We start from the raw sequence: 21,587 nt of genomic DNA, 5'->3' as shown, positions 1-21,587 counted from the left end.
CCTCCCTCCCTCTCATTTCCCTCAACCATAGAAAAGATGTACCCCATTTGTGCACAATGAATCAAAATGCAGCATGTAAAAATAACCCAACCAGCATTCCTGAAAGGGAAAGGGGCACCTGTAGCTAAAAAAAGAAATTACAGTTTTTATGACATAGTCTTAATAGCATACACAAAAATTTTGGACTGATATTTGAAGATGTTTCAAGAAGGTTTATAGGGTGATTAGGCTAGCACAGCTAATGCTCCACTGATGGCTGACCTGGCTGCATCTTTGTGTCTAGTTCTGTTATTGAGCTCTGGAGGTAACGTAACAGAGGTAACACGCCCATGAACAAAAGAAACTTTCCTTGGCCAAAGGCACTCCTTTGCTCTAAGTACCAACTCAGTTTTCAGTCTACTTCTGGGTGTGAACGGGAATTTATTAGAGATGACTCTACAAGTAGGAGCCCTAGATGAAAGATTTTATTTAGTAGATGTTTTTCATTCAAGATGCATTCAATGGGGCACATCTTTTCTTTTCTACGGTTGTGCACAATGTAGATTCATACCATTTGTGTAATCATATGTACACAAGGTACGTCTGTCTCAGTTCACCATTTTTCATACCCTCCCTCCCTCTCATTTCCCTCAACCATAGAAAAGATGTACCCCATTTGTGCACAATGAATCAAAATGCAGCATGTAAAAATAAAAAATAATTTTAAAAAGATATAGTAAGAATAATTTATATTAATCCAATTCACTTGAAAATTTGAAGATTAATCCAAACTGTCATATAAAGTTCTGATCACTGAGTTTCTTTCCTAAACCTATTCCAAAGAGATCTATGCAATTTGGATACAGGATTATGATTAAAAATATAATTAAATTTAAAAAAAGAGATTTAGTAATCCTTTTAGGAAAAAAAGATGCATTCAACGAATAGAAAAAAGTGGTACAAGGAAGTTAAACTGTTCTAAATTCTGAAGAAAGCAACTTTGTAACCATAGGCATGAAGCTGATGGTTTGGTACCCAGTGATGTTCATACTGAGCATCAGAAAATTCATACCGAAGTATAGAAATAATCACCCTGCCTCTCTCCACAAACCAAATTCAGATATGGCATTCTATGTTGAAAACACACATTAATTCAACAGAAATAAAATGCAAACGATTTGTGAAAGGGCAGGTCATTAAATAATGTTTCTATACAATTTTAGAGCATATCATCCCTTTACAGATAAAAAAGCTAAGAGATATAATGAGGTTAAGTGAGAAGATAAGAGTCTGGGATAAAAGACGATTTGGTAAAAAAACTTTAAAATTTTAAAATTTCACAGCACATTTCCTTTCTTACCAGAATTACTTCAAAAATGAGTGGGATCAGTTTGCTTTCTTCCACAAGTCTGTTAAAAAAAAAAAAAAGATCAACACACATTACAATGTGTATATTTAAACTATACATTACAAAGTATGTATTGAAGCTACTGTCCTGATGTGGAACAAGGAAGTTTCCTTGTTTAATTGCTAAATTCTGTAACCAGGAAACAGTATGATTAAATGCTCATTTTTAATACACTGAACTATAGCTATTAAATACAAGAAATATGAGTCTTCTTTAAAAGTGACTACTATCTTAGTCTCATTCATCTATAAAAGTGAAATCTTAAATAGACTGATATTTTAATGTGAAAATTAATTAAAATTCACAATTATTATAAAGAATATCAAAAAGATTTGCCAGTTCAAAGAATGTAACCAATCATCACTACAGTTAAATTTTAAGCATGTGACACTGTAATTTTTTATATATGCCTCATTAGCTATCTTCTTGGCATTAATGAATTAATGTACAATGAATTTTAATGGCCTTTAATTTTTAAAAAATTGAACACCAATCATCCAATACACTCTAGGCACTCTCCCTCATCAAATCTAGTTATAAATTTTCATCAATTGTAACAAAATAATTTTTTCATGCAATTTAAGAGAAACTAGTCTTGATAACACCAAAACTATTCAAAAGTCAGTTTTTATTAAGAACAATATTTCAATCCCTAATAGTCCTTTAATTCTGGGTTCAGCAAACTTTTTGCTGTTAACAGTCCAGATAGTAACTATCTTATGTTTTGCAGGCCACACACAGTCTTCAGAGCAACTACTCATCTGTCATCATAATGTGAAAGCAGCCAAAAATAATACCTAAATAGATATGTGATATGTTTATGTTCCACAAAACTTTATTTACAAAAAAAAAAAAAAAACAGGCAACTGGCTGACTTCTACTTCAATCAAAAAAATCATTCCATTATAATATTTTGTTAGAATTAACTTTGTATGATAAACTACAAAGCTTAAGATAAGCATATTGCATTTGTTATAGGTATGTGCGATTTGTCTAGTTTACAGAGAACACCAGGTGAAAACAATTTTATTTCCCAGGAACTTGTTCACAATAACACATGGATAAAAGAAATGCCTATGAGACTACCAAAAAAGATCAGTGTTTACAAATCTGTGTCAAGATAAGCGATACAAAGGAGTTTCCCAAAGACTAGAACAGTTAGAAAGGCCTATCTCATTGTCCAGCAAAATTAAATGTGGTTACTGCTCCCTGTTCAAAATAGCCAGGATATAGAAACAACCTAGGTGTCTACAATGGATGAGTGGATAGAGCAAGGGTGATAGAATCACATAACAGAACACTTTTCATTTATTAAAAGGAAGGAAATTCTGTCACCAATGAACCCAGAAGATGTTATTCTAAATGAAATTAGCTTGGTAAAGAAAGAGAACACTGCATGATTTCACTTATCTGTAGAATCTCAAAGTCAAACGCATAGAAGTAGGGAGAAGAAGAGATACCAGAGAGGCTGGGGCCAGAACTGGAAGGGAAAGGGAACACATTAGTCAAAGTGTACAAAGTTCAGTTAGCCCAGAGGAACGAGTTCTTGTGATGTATTGCATAGCAGTTATTATAGTAAATGATGTATTGTCTATTTCAAAAATAGACAATATTACTAAAATATTTTAAATGTTCTTACCACAAAGAAGTGAGTATATGTGACAATGAAAATGTAAGTCTGATTTAATCATTGCACAATGTATATATGTAACATAACATCACATATTTTACCCCACAAATGTACACAATTATTATTTCTCAATTTAAATAAAATGGAATTTAAATAACAAAATCTTTAAAATAAAAATGATAACTTCTGTAGGGGAAAAAGGTTTTGATTACAAGTATTAACTTCATATATATTTTTTCACTTTCCTGAGCAACTGAAGGCTCAGATGTGAGGATGCAGTACCTCACACTGAGTCTGGGTAGGATGAGACATGCACCAGCTAAAGACCAAGCACAACTTCAGGTCCAGCATATTCGTCATCTTCTTTCTCAGTTTCCTAGATGTTAACTATCTCTTTTCCTAACTTTGTCTTCTTAGTGTTCATGCTATATGCTATCGTTAGGTCCAGGATGAAATATCCAAGTGCATACATCTCAAAATTGCCCTAGCCATCAGGCCAAGAAAATCCCAAGAACAAAGGTACCACCGATTCTCAAATGGTAACTACAAGTCCATGTCTCCTTGTATGACAGGCTGCTACATCATTCAGACATAGAAGCAGGCACTCACAAACCAGCCTGCTCATTTAAAAAATATATTAAGATATAACCATACAAAACTACCTTAACTCATTCTTAACAATTAGAACATATTCTTCTCCAGATCTCTACATGATGAGCAGAGATGAATTGCCTTCAAAGTCTCCTCTAACTAAAATGTAAAACTCCAGGCCTTACATTCTTCTGAACAGTCAAAAGTGACAAATTTTGTTCTTTGATTTTACTAACATAATTTGGAGTCACATCTGGTAAATGAAAAGGGAACTCAAGTCAAGTTAAAAAAATTTTTGTTAAAAATTCTACATTGGGGACTGAGGTTGTGCTCAGTGGCAAAGTATCAGTCTTGAATGTGTGAGGAGCTGGGCTCAATTATAAGCACTACATATAAAGAAATGAATAAAATAAAGGTCCATCAACAACTAAAATATATATATATATATTATACACACACAGACACACACACAGACACACACACACAGACACACACACACACACACACAAATTTTATGTTGGCTGGGAACAGTGAGGGGCACGTGCCTGTATTCCCAGTGGCTCAGGAGGCTGGGGCAAGATGATTGAGAGTTCAAAGCCAGCCTCAGCAACTTAGCAAGCCCTAAGCAACTCAGGGAGACCCCATCTCTAAATATTTTTAAAAAGGGCTGCTGGGATTACAGGTGCATGCCAACACACCTGGCTAATCTTCATACTGTATACAACATTCTATCCTTATGCTGACTAGCTGAATCTTACACAATCTTAATATTCTTACTTCTGTCTTTATATTAAATTTTTCATTTTCTGAGAGTGGTAGGATAAAGTATTTGACTATGATTGCAAATTGTTATTTTCTTCTCTTTATTATTTTTTACTTTATGCTTATGAAAATTAAGTTACTGGTACTTAAAATGTTCACTATTGTTCTGTCTTCCTTTATGAAATATTGTTGCTTTTAAACCTTACCTTTTCAAGTGCTCTTACTTGATATTAATGTATCAAACGTATTTGCATATGTACATACATGAATACATAAGTATATTTTTATAAACTAGGGCTAAATACATATGTATATATTTTTGTAAAGGTTAACTTTTTTAAATTTATTTTCATTGTAAACAAATGGGATACATGTTGTTTCTCTGTTTGTACATGGAGTAAAGGCATACTATTTGTGTATTCAAACATTTACATAGGGTGTAAAGTTAACTTTTATCTAGTATATCCATCTTTTTCCATTTCTCTTCTTGATCTTTTTTGCTTGTTTTTGTTTGTATATTACTTATAAATAGCATTTGTTTATATATTACTTATAAACACATTGATATTGACTTTGTATGAGAAATCTGTCCTTTTAATGGATGATTCCATCCACCTATTGTGAATTGTAGTAAGTTTTGTCATATCATCATTAAATTTCATTTTTTGTTGAAAATTTACCATGCTAAATTGTCAGGGGCGGACTCAGAGGGCCCCAGAGCCGCACCGTGGCCTGATCTCTAAGATGGCGCCTGGCAGCTTGCCAGACATAGCTGCACTCATATACAAGTTTTAGGAAGTAACTCTGGTTGGCTGTTGTACATGAGGCGATCCTGGTATCTGCCTGGAGACTGTTCCTTGATAGGCTGACTTTCCTGGTAGTCTACTCTCTGATAGGCTGATGTTCTCAATATAAGTCGGAGACTTGTGGAATAAAGCCTTTTTTTTGGTTCCTATGATCAAGAAAAGCGTACGCGTTGTGATTGCCCACCGCCTGCGGGCGGTGGGCGATCATAAGTGGTGCCGAAACCCGGGACCTCGAGTTATAAAGAAGAAACTGATCAGGTAAATACAGGGAAAGTAAAGTACAGTCTGGCCAGGTTAAAGTTCGCTGGATAAGCGACAAGTTAAAGTTCGCAGGATAAGCTACGAGTTAAAGTTCGCAGGGTAAGCGACGAGTTAAAGTTCACTGGGTAAGCGACAAGTTAAAGTTCACTGGGTAAGCGACGAGTTAAAGTTTGCTCGATAAGCCAAGAGTTAAAGTTTGCTGGATAAGTGACGAGTTAAAGTTCGCTGGATAAGCGATGGAGTTAAAGTTCACGGGAAGCGACAAAGTTAAAGTTCGCGGGAAGCAACGGAGTTAAAGTTCGTGGGAAAAGTGACGAGTTAAAGTTCGCAAGAAAAGCGACAAGTTAAAGTTCACAGGTAAAGTTCACGGGAAAAGCGACGAGTTAAAGTTCACGGGAAGTGACGAGTTAAAGTTCGCGGGATAAGCGACAGAGATTGAGTGTTTGTAAGTGCTTTCGCTTTTGTTTTGCTAGTTAAAGTGCTTTGCATTGTTAGTTTAATAGAGAAATATGGGCACTGAAATGTCACAAATGCGCATGAAGGTCCCTTAAAGGATTTGCTCCGGGCCAATGGAATTCCTCTTGAAACTAAAACATCCCGAACCAAATGCAGAGAGGCCATAAAACAAGGGGAAGAGGTTTTGGAGGAAATAAAAGAGGAAAGGTCTAAAGCATCAGAAAGGGTATCAATAAGATCAGAGACAGACAAGGAAAATGAAACTGGGTGTGAGGATAGTTCAGATGAAGAGGAGGATTTACTATGTAAAACAAAAAATCTTGCTATTACAGGATCTACTAAAGAAAAGATGGGGCAAACACACACCACACATGGTGACCCTGCGTTCTCAGCTCTAAGACTCATGCTGAAGAGTAGCAGCTTTGAGTGGTCTGATACACAGGCGGAAAAAGCCTGGGACACCTTTAAGAGGGAAATCAGTTTAGGTGAGGGTCCCCCATTAGGAGTCTGCCCTACGTTATCCACCCTTAAGGCCTGCTTCTCTCCAGGACCTCCCAAAGGGGGCTCCAAGTTTCTCCCCAAAGAGCCACCGCCTAAAGAACCGCCAGCTCCTCCCGTTGCATCTCCTTCCAGAAACTTGCCACATAGTAAACAACATTGGGAGACCTTTAATGAGGAGCCCAATCCATCTCAATCCGCTCCTCCCAAGGTTGAGGAACCACGAGGGCAGCCAGCCTCTACACATAGGGAGGGCCCACTACCGCCCCGGAGGGGCTCATTGCTGCCATCTTGTATGCTGGGGCCACATCAGACTCCAATGAAAGCCCTCACCCTCCTCCTTCCAGGTGGCGGGAAATCTTCCCAGTGGCCATTTTGTGATATTGGGCAAGAACTCACAGACTCTAACCTCCCCCCTCCCCGTAGGGCCTTCCCGGTAAATGTTAAAATGTTAGTGTGGGAAGGAATGACTACCAATAACAAATTGGCCTGTGCAGGGATGAAAGATGGTTCCATGGGAAGGTGGATTGTGGCTACCAAAGATATTGGCACACAGCATCTGTGAGCGAGTGGGCAGATGGAAAGGGATTCCTTATCTTCAAGTCTCTTCTTTCTTGCGCTTCTCTGCTCTTCCTGCAAATGCCTCCTTCTTCTCCCCCTCTTAATCCCTCCTCCTCCTCCAACCTTGACTCAGCTGTTTCTACTTCCATTCCCCGGTCCAGCCCACCTAGTCCTCCTGCCATGAGGTCCCACATACACCGGTGGGTAGGGAGTAACCAGCCCAACCATCAGTGGCATGTCCTAGTAAGGAGTATGATATAGTAGCCCCAGGCCCCACAAGTATTGGGAGATAATTGTTTCATAATTTTCTGCGTCCAAACCTGAATTGATTACTAACCAGGATTAAGGGTTAAAATGCCCTAGGCATCAAGTTTCTGCTGGAAAATTTTAGCTCCTTTCAGATCCAAATCTCAGTCAAGGCTTACATTGAAATGTAAATGGAGGAAGCCAAAAGACTCAGTAGGAGACAGGTCTCAAACCCCAAAAAAAAAAAAAAAAAAAAGAGAGCAAAAGTCTTACCTGAACTCCAGCAAAAGTAAATTTTATGGTGCTTTACTAAAGTAATTAACAGCCGTAACATTTTCCCAGGACTCTTGTTTTTTCTGAATTCTACATTTTTTTTTTTTGAGCTCATGACTTTTTGATCAGTTCTATTTTTTTTTTTTATTATTCAACTAGAGTTTTGAACATCTGTTACATTGCAATGGAGATTCACCTATAAAGTTTCAAGGCCTTTGATTTTGTGTTATGTGTATGTCGTGTTGTCTAATGTCATGTTTTGTCTGTATAAAAATTGAGCGCACCTAAAATTAAAATTTAAAAATGGATCCAAATATTTTTAATTCACGTGATTTAAAGAGGTTCAATTTAAATTGGGTAAGCTAATAGAAGTAAAATGTCTTAAAAATAACTCTCGAGTCTCTAGGTGGTCAAACTAATAAAATGTTAATGTAGAGTACTATAAATAACAAAATATTTAATCTTATTAAAATAGAGTAATTTTTTTTAAATTTAGAAATTTCATAAGAGTTGTTTCAGAATGTGAACAAAAAGGGGTCAACAGGAAAGAGAAAATAAAGGTTCTGGGTATGGAAATATATTTAGTAAAAGGGAAAAGGAAATGTTTCTGGGTAAGAAAGTGCTTGTGTGATGAAATAAATGAGGGTCTAAGTAAGTGCTAAGAAAGTCTACGTAAGTAAAGGGCAAGTTTCAACAAGTTTGCATGTAACTAAGTTGGTTGTATGTATGTGAAACATTTAAAGCTATTTAAGGTTTTTCCTAAGGTGAAATACTAATGTTCTAATATAAACCAAAGTTTAATCTATATGGTAAAATGACATGGTAAAATAACAAGGATTTCTTAGAAACACTAATTTACTCAACTTTGTGTCTATTAAGTTTTATTCTTTAGAACAATTAGTCTTAAAAATAGGGGTTTATACAATTATGGTTAAGCAACTGTTAGAGTATTGTACTACGTTTTTGAGTCTAAATTTTTCTTTAAAAACTAAATTTGGTAAGAACCAATTTCTCATTAAATTTGAAATAACTCTAACCACAGGTATACCTTATAACCCACAAGGACAAGGTATTGTTGAACGTGCACATCTCACCCTCAAAAATACTCTTTATAAACAAAAAGGGGGAATACGGGAAACCTTCAGGTCTCCTAAAGATAAACTTTCTCTTTGCCTCTTTATTTTAAAAAATTTTTAACTCTGGATAATGAGGGTCACTGTGCCGCTGAGAGACATGGCAATCATAAACAACATGATAGAGCGACGGTAAAATGGAAGGATGTTCTTACAGGACAATGGAACGGCCCAGACCCGGTGCTTTACTGGAGCCGCGGCTCCGTTTGTGTGTTTCCACAGGATAAAACATCACCTATCTGGGTTCCTGAGCAACTAACTCAACCAGTGCCAACGCTACCAACAAGTAACTCAGACCAACATACTTCTGATGACCATGATGCTCGTAGCCCCCCTTGAACTAACTTACAACCTCTTTTTAGTCTCTTAGGATGCTATCTCTCTCAATGTTGGAATGCTTCTAGGTTCCCGCTGGCAGTCTTAATGTGTGTTCCTACCTTCCTACCAGTCCCAGTCTCTGTTACAGATGCGGAATTGCCAGTGTTACTATCAAGAAACAGGAGAGAATTTGGCATCACAGCGGCTATGGTCACTGCAATAGTGGTTTCTGCAACAGCAGCACTAGCAACTGCCATACCTACAGCAACAGCAGTCAATCACTTGGCCAAAAATACAGCTGCAGCCTTACAGACTAAAGAGACCCTAAACCAACATCTAACAGCAGGCATACTCCTTGTAAATCAAAGAGTGGACTTACTACAAGAACAAGTGGATATCTTGCAAGAACTTTTGGGACTGGGATGTGTTTATCCTTTAAGAGCAGTGTGTGTCACCCCTATTGCTTATAATAACCTTAGCTCTGTGGTTATGTTATCTAAAATTCTCTCTGTCTACCTTACTGGTAATTGGTCATCTACGTTTGATGCTCAGAGTCAATGCTACCAGGGTTCAAGTTGCATCGGTATCCGAAATGTTCTCTTTGTTAGCAGTGGGCTGGAACAGTAGCTGTTCTGATTATTATCTGCTTAGGGATAGCCTATGTTATATGCAGCCAAATCAGAGCTCGCCAAGATGCCCGACGTCATCAACGGGCTATAGTTCAGACTTTGACAGCCATTGAGACAGGCACATCCCCCCAAGTATGGTTAAGCATGCTGGACCAGTAGTCAAAGACAGGTAAGATCCATGGAAATGCATACCAACCTAAGACAGGGTTCTGACGCCTGGAGGTCAGAATTCCAATGACGGGTAAGAATGTAATTTGCCATGGACAACCTAAGACAGGCATGGTCCCAAGTCATCTTTTCTTTTTTTAAAGAATAAGGGGGAGATGTCAGGGGCGGACTCAGAGGGCCCCAGAGCCGCACCGTGGCCTGATCTCTAAGATGGTGCCTGGCAGCTTGCCAGACATAGCTGCACTCATATACAAGTTTTAGGAAGTAACTCTGGTTGACTGTTGTACATGAGGCGATCCTGGTATCTGCCTGGAGACTGTTCCTTGATAGACTGACTTTCCTGGTAGTCTACTCTCTGATAGGCTGATGTTCTCAATATAAGTCGGAGACTTGTGGAATAAAGCCCCTTTTTGGTTCCTGTGATCAAGAAAAGCGTACGCGTTGTGATTGCCCACCACCTGCGGGCGGTGGGCGATCATACTAAATGCTTCTTTTCTTGTGTCAATTCTTGCTATTACTGTTTCTAATGTAATGTTTGAAATAAATGTATTGGTTTAGATCCTCAAGGAAAGGGTGGTGCTGTGAATGTGGTTCAGTGGTTAAGCACTCCTGGATTCAATTCCTGGTACCAAAAAATAAAAATAAAAAATAAAATAAAAATAAAAATAAATATATATGTGTGTTTTCTATGATTTATGAACTGACTTTACATGTTAAAAAAAAAAGATTGTCTGCAAACATTTAAAACTATTGAAGACTGTGTTTTTCAACAATTGTGGAAAGTGATCAGCAAGTAGACAATGAAATGAGTATACTGGGTTTTAATCAGCATTTTAAAATTATAAACAATGAAGTAAAGAATATCCTGAAGTGTCATGCATAGTACCATTCTGTGGTATGCTGGGTAGGGGCAGAAAAGAGTTTATTTATTCAGTTTCTTTTTGCATTACTTTTTCAACTTTTCTGTATAGATAAAACTATTTTGAAATAAAATGGTTCCCAAATTCTTTGAGAGATGGGGTCTATGTCTTCTACCCTTAACTCTGGGCAGGATTGTGGACTGATTTGACTAGCATGGAAAAGATACTTTGTGATTTCTGCTTATATTCTGTATATCATTTTCTGAACTTTTTTATTAAGTCATTTTATAGTATTTTATAAAAATATTTATTCTGATTATCATTTGATGCATAACTAACAACTCCAAACTAACTAGCATAAAGAAATAGTCATTTTCCAGTGTTCTTGGAAAATGAGCATGTAGGTCATGAATTTGGACGGGGCACAGTGGGGATGACCTGTCTTTGTTCCACGATGTCTGAGGCCTCAGCTGGGAAGGCAAGGGCCAGGGTGACTACAACAGATGGGAGCTGTACTTAACTGAAGGCTTCCTCACTCGTCTGTCTGCCCAGGCAGGGATGAGTCCAGGAAGACTCAGTTCATTGTTCACTGGAGAACCTACAGCTGCCCTCTCCATGTGACTTGGACACTCCAGCATAACAGCTGATACTGAGGGAGCTTCCTGAGCAGAGTGTGTCTGGAGAGTGAGCACTTCAAGAAAACCACAGGGAAGCCACGTGGTCTTTCCTAACCTAGCCCTGGAAGTCACGTGGTATTAATTCCTCTGTGTTCTAAATGGGTGCAAGTGAGTTGCTAAGGCAGTCCAGGTTCGCATGGAGGGCAACTACACTCAACCTCTTGGTGGGGCAATGGCATGGTCTCTTTATCGAAGAGCATGTGGGAAAAGAGATACTTTCATAGCCATCTTTGTGCAACTGTCTGCAACAAATAGAATATGTTTACAATCTTTTTTTGCCACAGACAGTTTGAACAGCTCTAGTTTACAGAGCCAGGAATCCGTTAATAGGCGACTAGAATGCTACAAGGGGAAAAATTGAGGGCATTTTAGTAGCACAAAAAAAAAAAAAAATCACATCCACTTATTGCTTCAGCATTCTGTGGGTCAGATGTCTAGCTCTGCAATGACCACGTTACCCTCTCACAATTGCACAAAGCTGGAATCCAGGTGTCTGTCAAGCTAAGCTCTATCTAGAGGCCAAGGGTAGTATATTTCAGCCTCATTCCTGATGGCAAAATCAGTACCCTGTAGGAGAACCGAGGTCCCTAATTTGCTTGCTGGATGCCAGCTAGGGACCCCTCTCAGCTACTACATTCCTTTCCTTGTGACCCCTCCATCTTCAAAACCAGCAAGGTGGGCTCTCTTCTATGTCCAAACCTTCTCAAGCTTCTACTCTGACTGATAGACCAGACTTGAAAGGCCCTTATGATTGGTCAGGCCCAGTCAGATATTCTCTATATTTTAAGATGAACTAACGTGGGTCTTAACTACATCTCTGAAACCCTTCACAACAGCACTAAATTAATTTTTAATTGAATAATTAGAGGAAGGGGTACATACACTGGGGACTGGGAATCATAAAGGCCATCTTAGAATTCTGTCTACCTCAGGTCTAAACTTGCTCTCCAATCCAGTTCCATCTTACCCTTGGCTTTCCTTCCTGAAATCAATTCATATTTGATTCTGTGAATAAGCTACTTCCAGTCAACCTACATATAAACCCCAAACAGAAGATGGACATTGTTTAGTTTTCCAACAACACTGGTCAGGAGTTTCAGATTTCATATTTGTTCTGTAACTGACTGAGCATTAGACTGCAAACATAGCTTTTTTGTTTACATAATTTAGCAGTCTAGTGAACCAATGACAGTCATTCTAAATTAAAAACCTCTAACATCAACTTGAAATTCAAATTACTGATTCAGTGAATCAAAAAGAAATGGTTTCCTAATGTTTAGTTACAGTATGATATTATGTCTACCCTGAAAGCAATGATATTTGTAGCTCTTCTCCTTGAAATGCTCGCCCTTGCTTGCAATGCTTGCTAATCCGCTTACAGAGAATTGCAGAACTCTTAACAAAAAGGCATAATATATATATTAGGAGTTGTTTTTCACACACATTAAAAAGGGCAGGGTTGATATTTTTTGGTCTTGCACAGATAAATTTTAGATCCAGCCATTTTACAAAGATCTACAGTGTCTTATGAACAGGCATTATTATTCTTCCCTGAGAATATTTATACCCCTGTAGGCAGAAAACATATATAAAAATAACTTAATCTAAGTTATAAGGCTGACTGCTTCATTCACTGAGAAAGTCCTAGAATTAAGTTACACTAGGAAGAATTATTAGAATATAACCTCTTACATAAAGAAATCTCCCACTGCCTAAAATAGCATAAAAAGATAAGAATTTTAGTAAGAGAATTTTTGGTAAGGTTAAAAGGAAGTTTTTTCCAAAGGGAAGAAGATTTTAAGCAGAAATAGAAGAATTCTATGTTGCATTAACTACTTTACAGAATGTTTTTATACCTAATGCCACAACAGATGCTCAATCTAGTCCTGTGTTAACCCACATTTGTTGAATGAAACAAGGCTACAAAATGTAACTATCACAGCAAGCACAGAAAGTGAAATGGGTGAGCTGCAGTCAAGAGGCTCTCCATACAGCATGCTGAACTCTTTTTTTCAAGGCATCTCTGACATCTCCCAGCTGCAGACACTAGATATACCTGAAAGTCCTGCTGGATCCAGGGTTTAACATGAATTGCCCCTACACAGGTAGCAATGCTCTTGACCACCAGCAGAGGGCTTTGGCCCCTCATTCCCACATCCCACCCAGGACTTTCGGTTCTGCCTGGGTCTAAAACTTCCCCCACCACTTCCCTTCCTGTCTTTCTGAAGCCTGTGGTTCCTTAGCAGGTCTCCTTTCTCTAAGGATTCTGTGAATCCTTGGCATTCTCTGCAACACGTGACTCTGTATTCAACTCACGGCTCATGTTGAAACTACAGCAAAAGAGGCATGTTCATTCTTGCACCAGAGTGGGGAGGAGACTAAACATAAAGAGACAGTATCAGTAAGATAAAAGGATTAATAGGAGCACAGATCAGAGGCAAGTCCCTATGAGAACCATCCGGTTGCATATATGGTCAGCATTTCTTTTATCCTACAGATATGAATCCAATAATAAAGAATAGTAATTACAGCACAAGATATTTTAAAAATCGCTTTCAACTTCACAAATCTGTTTTCTCCTCAGAGTCTTTCTTCTCCTATTTATGAAATGCAAAAAAAAATTCTTTTGGAGTCTATTTGGAATCAGGCTGAGTAGTCTTTTTCTCTCCCATTCACTCAATAAATATGTACTTGGGTATTACGTGCCATGCTCTGGGCTAAGTGAGAGGAACATATGGTAGTATAAGTTCTATGTTTGACATTTAAAGTTAAAGATCTGTAAAGGGTACATAAGGAACGAGACTTCTCTGAGGAACTGGGGCAAAGTCTTAAAAGTAACAACCAAACCAATAATGACAATAGTAGCAAACATGCATTGCACAGTTACTATTGAATCATACAGTTCTGTGGCATTATTATTATTAGTCCTTTTTGCTTGGGATGAGAAATGGAGGTACAAAAAGTTGAACAAATGGATTAAATGGCAAGTAGTGAGGCACTTTAGGTCAGAGTTCAGATTCCACAATACAGGTACTGCTTAAGGCATACAGAAATGGGTTATTAACAGAGATAGAGGGATAGGTAGGCAGGGAAAGAGAGCAAAGGGTGATGAAGTGTGTCCTGGGCAAAAGCAGCAACACGGAAAAACGAAACCATGGCTAAGTGAGGAAGGCAAGTTCTTCACTTCCGTGGAAGAGATCATAAGAGGATCAGGGTGGAGGAGTGGGCCAGGGCAGATCACAAACGATCCTGATAAGAAGACTGCAGAGAAGCTTGAACATTATCCTCTGGGTGAGAATCGGCAAACTACAGCCTGCAGGCCATACTCTGTTGGCCACCTGTATTTGTATAGCCTGCAAACTGAAACAGCTGGATTTTTAAATGGCTGAAGAAAAAAAAAAGTAATCCATAAAAATTATGTGAAATTAAAATTTCAGCTTCCAGAAATAAAATTTTGGTGAATTATAGCTATCTTCATTCCTTTACCCATTGTCCATAACTGCTTTTACACTAAAATGACAGGGCTGAGTAGCTCTGACAGAGACCATACAGTCTGCAAAGCCTAAAAGATTTACCATCTGGCATTTTACACAAAGTTTGCTGAGCTCTATTCTCGGTGTCTGGGTGACTGGGTTTCAGGGTGGTTGGGATAAGACAAAGTGATATCATTAGCAGCTTCTTATGTTTACCATGGTGGCAAACATGGGGAAATGGTCTGCAAACAAACAGGACGGGGGACAAGATCAGTTAGCAGACTAGGAATACTCTCAAGTGATTAATAAGTCAAAGCAGGAATCCACAGAAAAAGATAAGATATACTAAATGAGATAATAGCAAGAAAACTTGACAATCTTTTAGAGGCAGAAAACAGAAGAGGGAAAAGAATGACTCCAAGTACTTGATTTGTCCTACTATGAGCCACACTATGACCACCACTCAGAGTGGTGCAATAAACATCACAAGAAGCAATCTCATTTATTGGAGCTCCCTGTGTGTGGAAGTACTCTTTGGTGCTTTGACTCTCGCTTAATCCTTCCTGTGAGGCAGGAATTAACCTGACCCTGCAAAGGTAAAAATTCACCATTGAACCTTGTTCAAGGTAACACAGTTAAATGGTTTCACAGTTCAAAACCTTAACTGCTCTAAGATAATATTCTAAGATAATGTACGGAGGAGAAAAGCATGTTTGGAAGAGAGATTAATTAAGGTTGGAAAGAGTGAAAGACTCAAGGCAGAAACCTAAGACATATCAACACTTAAAGAGTTATTAGGAAAATAAATAAATAAAAACCGGTGGTCACAGTATTCACAGGAGGTAGGAAGAAGAAATGTCAATGGCAGACATTCTTGTTATCTTTGGGGGGAAAAGTATTACAATGAAAATTTAATTCCACCATAAGAAAATCATAGTAAGTTTTGACATACTGTCTTTTTTCTATCCAGGTAAGACATATTATCAACCCCATGTTTAAAACAAGATGACTGCATGACCAATGTGATCCTACAATATGTACAATCAGAAAAATAAGAAATTATACTACATTTATGTATGGTTGATCAAAATGTATAAATGCAATCTACTGTCATGTACAACTAGTTAGAACAAATTAAAAAATTGAAAAGAAAAAAAAAAAAAAACAGCAGCTACCATTTACTGGGCATGAACTCTGGGTTACATTCACCTCTGTGCTTGAACATCCCTGCCCTATTCAATGCCTATGAATTCTGAAGATTGGTCTGAATACAGAGGAAGACACGGAAGCACAGGATGGTGAGGCACTTTGCTCACACACACAAAGCCAGTCATGAATCTGGGATTAGAACTGGAATCTGCCACTTTCAAAGCCTATAAAATAAATCATATTGGGATAGGAATTGGGGGGAAAATCCAAATTCTAGTGGTTTTCTTCTTAACATATTAAAAACATTTTCCCATGATGTAAAATATTCATATAAAAGATGAGTTCTTCTAGATTTATGGCTTTCTATCCTATCAATTTATTTAACTAGTCACCTTTTGATGGAACACTGTTTCACACTGACTACTCTTACACATTAGAAAGAAAATAAAGGTAGTAGGGCTAAGTGATCATGTCAAATGAATTTCAAACCTAATTTTGCTTAGCTTTGTATTCCTGGGAAATTTACATCAATTACCTTCTCTACATGCAATACTACCACATGCCTTTGAAGTTTTCAGCCTTGTCTGGTACATAAAAAGTCCTCAAGATTCCCGACCCTTGGGGCTGAGCTTGGTGGCCTTGGTGACCTCAGGGTGGCCTCCAGCTGACCTAGCCCACCATCTTCGCAGCCAATCCCTTAACCTTGGTGCCATGCCTACTCTCCACCTCTCCCCGTCAGGGTGACCAGACTGAAATGTTTGCAGGTTGAGTAGGAGTTGGAGAGTTAGAGAAAGTGCCCAGCGCGACTCCAGACAGGTCAGGGAGCTGGGCGGCTCCTATACCCCCGCTCCCAAGCAGTGCTCGCTGGATCCCCACTTCCTCCCAGCATTGAATCCGACCTGACTAGGTGGCCTCCCATCAGCCAGCCTTGTTTTTCTCCAGAATTACAGAGATTGCTCCCTGTCAGGCACCTATCATCCACCATTTGCCTGCCTCTTCCCTGTCCATCGCCTGCCTTTCACCTACCCGGTCACCCACCACCCGAGGTTCACCTCCGATCGTCCAACAGCTGCAAGCAGACTGACGGCAGACGGCCAGTGGAGCGCCAGCTGCCTGCTGTTGCCTGGAAGTTCTCTGCCACAGTTCCTGCAGGTTTGGTTACACGTGGCTGCTGCCATTTTGAGACAACAGCCAGGCCTCGTAGGACCCCTGGCTGGACTGACTGAGCCCCGTCTTCAGGATCCCTCAGCCTGACCGATCACTCCCTGCCTCTGGGGCCCTCACATCGACTGACTGCTCCCTGCCACCAGGATCCCCAGACCAACTGACTGCGCCCTATCACCGGGACCCCAGACTGACTGATTGCACCCGGCCTCCAGGATCCCACAACCACACCAAACACACCCGACTTCCAGGACCCCTGCCTGACCAACCACACCCTGCCTCCAGGACCTCCAGCCGACCACGTCCACACCCCGAGATGCAGCTCCCCATTTGCCAACAAATTTGGAAGCCAGAGCAGTCATCTTAAATAATCCTGGAAGCTGGAGCTCCCGTCTTCAGGTGGGGCAAATCCCATCCTGAGACGCCTGCTGGAGGCTTGAAGCTCACTGTCAGGTACCTCTCACGCATCAAGCTGCTAAAGACTGGGAGGTTTCATTAATATATGACTGTTATACTGTAGATTTTCTTTTTTCTCCTTATTGAACAATTTTAAGTTTTTATTTCTTTACTTTTTTTGGCTCTCTTTTCCTTTTGTTTACCTGTTCCCTCAGAATCTCTTTCTCCCTTTTTGCATGCTATCATTCAATTTCTTTTGATTACACTCTCACCCTTTCTATTATCTAGAATTTCTGTATATACTTTTCTTATCCCATTAACAGCTACATCCTACATCTCTCTGCATGCTCTTTGTCCTCCATTAGAAACTGCAGACCTTATTGCAAATCTGTTTGTTATACTGAAGATAATAGTTGAACTCATTCTGTATATTATGACAATTTTGTTATTGTCTTCATAGGGGCTATTTGGTCTAGGATTATATAGTGTCTGAATTGGGCACTGCTAATATTGATCTCCCTTAAAGAAAAGGTTGTGGAAACCTATAGAGGGGAAATCTGGAATACCCCAGATCTGCACTGCTAGAGGGGAAGATACATGAACAATATGAAAAAATAAGGGAAGAAAATGATCCAAACAAATCTAGATTCTATATTAATAGAATCCAATGACAGTATGGTAGAAGAAATGTCAGAAAAGGACTTCAGATTATACATGATTAAGATGATTTGCGAAGCAAAGGATGAGTTAAGAGAGCAAATGCAGGCAATCAATGATAATACCAATAAGCAGTTGAAACAGCAAGTGCAGGAAGCAAAAGATCATTTCAACAAAGAGATAGAGATTCTCAAAAAAAAAAAAACCAAATGGAAATCCTTGAAATGAAGGAAACAATAAACCAAATAAAAAACTCAATGGAAAGCATCACCAAAAGACTAGACCACTTGGAAGACAGAACCTCAGACAATGAAGACAAAATATTTAATCTTGAAAATAAAGTCGCCCAAACAGAGAAGATGGTAAGAAATCATGAACAGAATCTCCAAGAACTATGGGACATCATGAAAAGACCAAATTTAAGAATTATTGGAATTAAGGAAGGCACAGACATACAAACCAAAGGAATGAACAACCTATTCAATGAAATAATATCAGAAATTTTCCCAAACCTGAAGAATGAAATGGAAAATCAAATACAAGAGGTTTACAGAACACCAAATGCACAAAATCACAACAGATCCACACCAAGGCACATTATAATGAAAATGCCTAACATTCAAAATAAAGATAGGATTTTGAAGGCCACGAGAGAAAAGCATCAGATTACATGTAGGGGGAGAGCAATACGGATAGCAGCTGACTTCTCCACCCAGACTCTAAAAGCTAGAAGGGCCTGGAACAACGAATTTCAAGCTCTGAAAGAACATGGTTGCCAACCAAGAATCCTATACCCAGCAAAACTAACCTTCAGATTTGAAGATGAAATAAAATCCTTCCATGATAAACAAAAGTTAAAAGAATTTACAAATAGAAAGCCTGCGCTACCGAATGTTCTCAACAAAATATTCCATGAGGAGGAAATGAAAAACAACAATGGAGGTCAGCAAAGGGAGGAAATACCTTAGAGAAAAACCACTCAAAGAAGAAACCAAGCCAACTTAAAAACCAAAAATAACTCTAAATGACTGGGAATACAAATCATATCTCAATAATAACCCTGAACATTAATGACCTAAACTCATCAATCAAAAGACAAAGACTGGCAGAATAGATTGAAAAGAAAGACCCAACAATATGCTGCCTGCAAAAGACTCATCTCATAGATAAGGACATCCACAGACTAAAGGTGAAAGGTTGGGAAAAAACCTACCACACACATGAACTCAGTAAAAAAGCGGGGGTTTCCATCCTTATATCAGATAAAGTGGACTTCAAGTCAAAGTTAGTCAGAAGGGATAAAGAAGGACATTTCAAACTGCTTAAGGGAACCATAAATCAGGAAGATATAACAATACTAAATATTTATGCCCCAAACAATGGTGCATCCCTGTACATCAAACAAATCCTTCTTAATTTCAGGAATCACAGGGACCACAACACAGTAATTCTGGGTAACTTTAATGCACTGCTGTCACCACTAGACAGATCTTCCAAACAAAAACCAACCAAAGAAACCATAGAACTCAATAACACAATCAATAACCTAGACTTTAAATACACATATATAGAATATTCCATCCATCAAAGACCGGATTCACTTTCTTCTCAGCAGCACATGGAACCTTCTCGAAAATAGACCATGTTATGCCACAAAGCAGCCCTTAGGAAATGCAAAAAAACAGAGATACTGCCTTGTGTTATATCAGATCATAATGAACTGAGAGTAGAAATCAATGACAAAATAAAATACAGAACTTACTCCAACACATGGAGACTAAATAATATGCTATTGAATGAAACATGGATAACAAAAAACATCAGGGAGGAGATTAAAAAATTCTTAGAGGTCAATGAGAACAACGATACAACATATCAAAATCTCTGGGACACTATGAAAGCGGTACTGAGAGGAAAATTCATCGCATGGAGCACATTCCAGAAAAGAATGAAAAGTCAACAACTAAATGACCTAACTTTACAGCTCAAAGACCTAGTAAAAGAACAGAATAACAGCAAAAGTAGTAGAAGACAGGAAATAATTAAAATCAGAGCTGAAATCAATGAAATTGAAACAAAAGAAACTATTCAAAAAACTGACAAAACAAAAAGTTGGTTCTTTGAAAAAGTAAACAAAATAGACAAACCCTTAGCCACACTAACAAAGAGAAGGAGAGAGAAAACTCAAATTACTAAAATTCCTGATGAAAAAGGAAATATCACAACAGACACCACTGAGATACAGAACATAATGAGAAGCTACTTTGGAAATCTGTATTCCAACAAAAATAGAAACTACCGAAGATACTGACAAATTTCTAGAGACATATGCTCCTCCCAAACTGAACCAGGAGGACATACACAATTTAAACAGATCAATAACAAGCAATGAAATAGAAGAAGCCATTAAAAACCTACCATCCAAGAAAAGCCCAGGACCAGACAGATTCTTAGCTGAGTTCTATAAGACCTTCAAAGAAGAACTCATTCCAATACTTCTCAAAGTATTCCAGGAAATAGAAAAGGAAGGTACCCTACCAAACTCATTCTATGAAGCTAATATCACCCTCCCCCAACCAGGAAAAGACACATCAAGGAAAGAAAATTTTAGACCAATAACCTTGATGAATATAGATGCAAAGATCCTTCACAAAATATTGGCAAACCATATCCAAAAACATATTAAGAAAATTGTGCACCACGATCAAGTGGGGTTCATCCCTGGAATGCAAGGAGGGTTTAACAACCGTAAATCAATAAACATAATCCATCATGTTAATAGACTTAAGGATAAGAATCATATGGTTATTTCAATGGATGCAGAAAAAGTGTTCGACAAAATACAACACACCTTCATGCTCAAAACACTAGAAAAAATAGGGATAGTAGGAACATACCTGAACATTGTAAAGGTTCTTTATGCTAAGCCCATGGCCAACATCATTCTTAATGGAGAAAAACTGAAACCATTCCCTTTAAAAACGAGAACAAGACAGGGATGTCCTCTTTCAACACTTCTATTCAACATTATCCTCGAAACTCTAGCCAGAGCAATTAAGCAGACTAAAGAAATTAAAGGGATAGGAATAGGAAAAGAGGAACTTAAGCTGTCACTATTTGCGGATGACATGATTCTATATTTAGAGATTCCAAAAATCTCCTCCAGAAAACTTCTACACCTCATCAATGAATTCAGCAAAATAGCAGGCTATAAAATCAATACGCATAAATCTAAAGCATTTTTATACACAAGCGACGAAACAGCTGAAAGGGAAATGAGGAAAACAACTCCACTTGCAATAGCCTCAAGAAAAATAAAATACTTGGGCATCAATCTAAATTAAGAGGTCAAAGATCTCTATAATGAAAACTACAAAACATTGAAGAAAGAAATTGAGGAAGACCTTAGAAGATAGAAAGATCTCCCACGTTCTTGGATAGGAAGAATTAATATTGTCAAAATGGCCATATTACCAAAAGTGCTATACAGAT

The 21,587-nt window shown here is 38.3% G+C and overlaps 1 protein-coding gene across 10 annotated transcripts in view; it reads right to left on the bottom strand.

Moving 5' to 3' along the window:
* Ulk4 (unc-51 like kinase 4) overlaps positions 1-21,587 on the bottom strand; it is a 623,492-nt gene that overhangs the window by 338,055 nt on the left and 263,850 nt on the right. For 9 of the 10 annotated variants that reach the window (XR_007105971.1, XR_007105972.1, XM_047532456.1 and 6 more), the window contains exon 32: positions 1,340-1,388. The exons of the other annotated variant lie outside the window; for it this stretch is intronic. Coding sequence is in view for 7 of the 9 variants with exons in the window: in XM_047532456.1 (XP_047388412.1) it covers positions 1,340-1,388 (49 nt within the window). In the remaining 2 variants the exon portion in view is untranslated. The remainder of the gene's footprint in view (positions 1-1,339; positions 1,389-21,587) is intronic. 10 annotated transcript variants of the gene reach the window in all.

This window comes from Sciurus carolinensis, chromosome 17 (genome assembly GCF_902686445.1).
Source record: "Sciurus carolinensis chromosome 17, mSciCar1.2, whole genome shotgun sequence".
In the NCBI taxonomy this organism is placed as follows: domain Eukaryota; kingdom Metazoa; phylum Chordata; class Mammalia; order Rodentia; family Sciuridae; genus Sciurus; species Sciurus carolinensis.
This window is presented reverse-complemented; position numbering and strand designations above follow the sequence as displayed.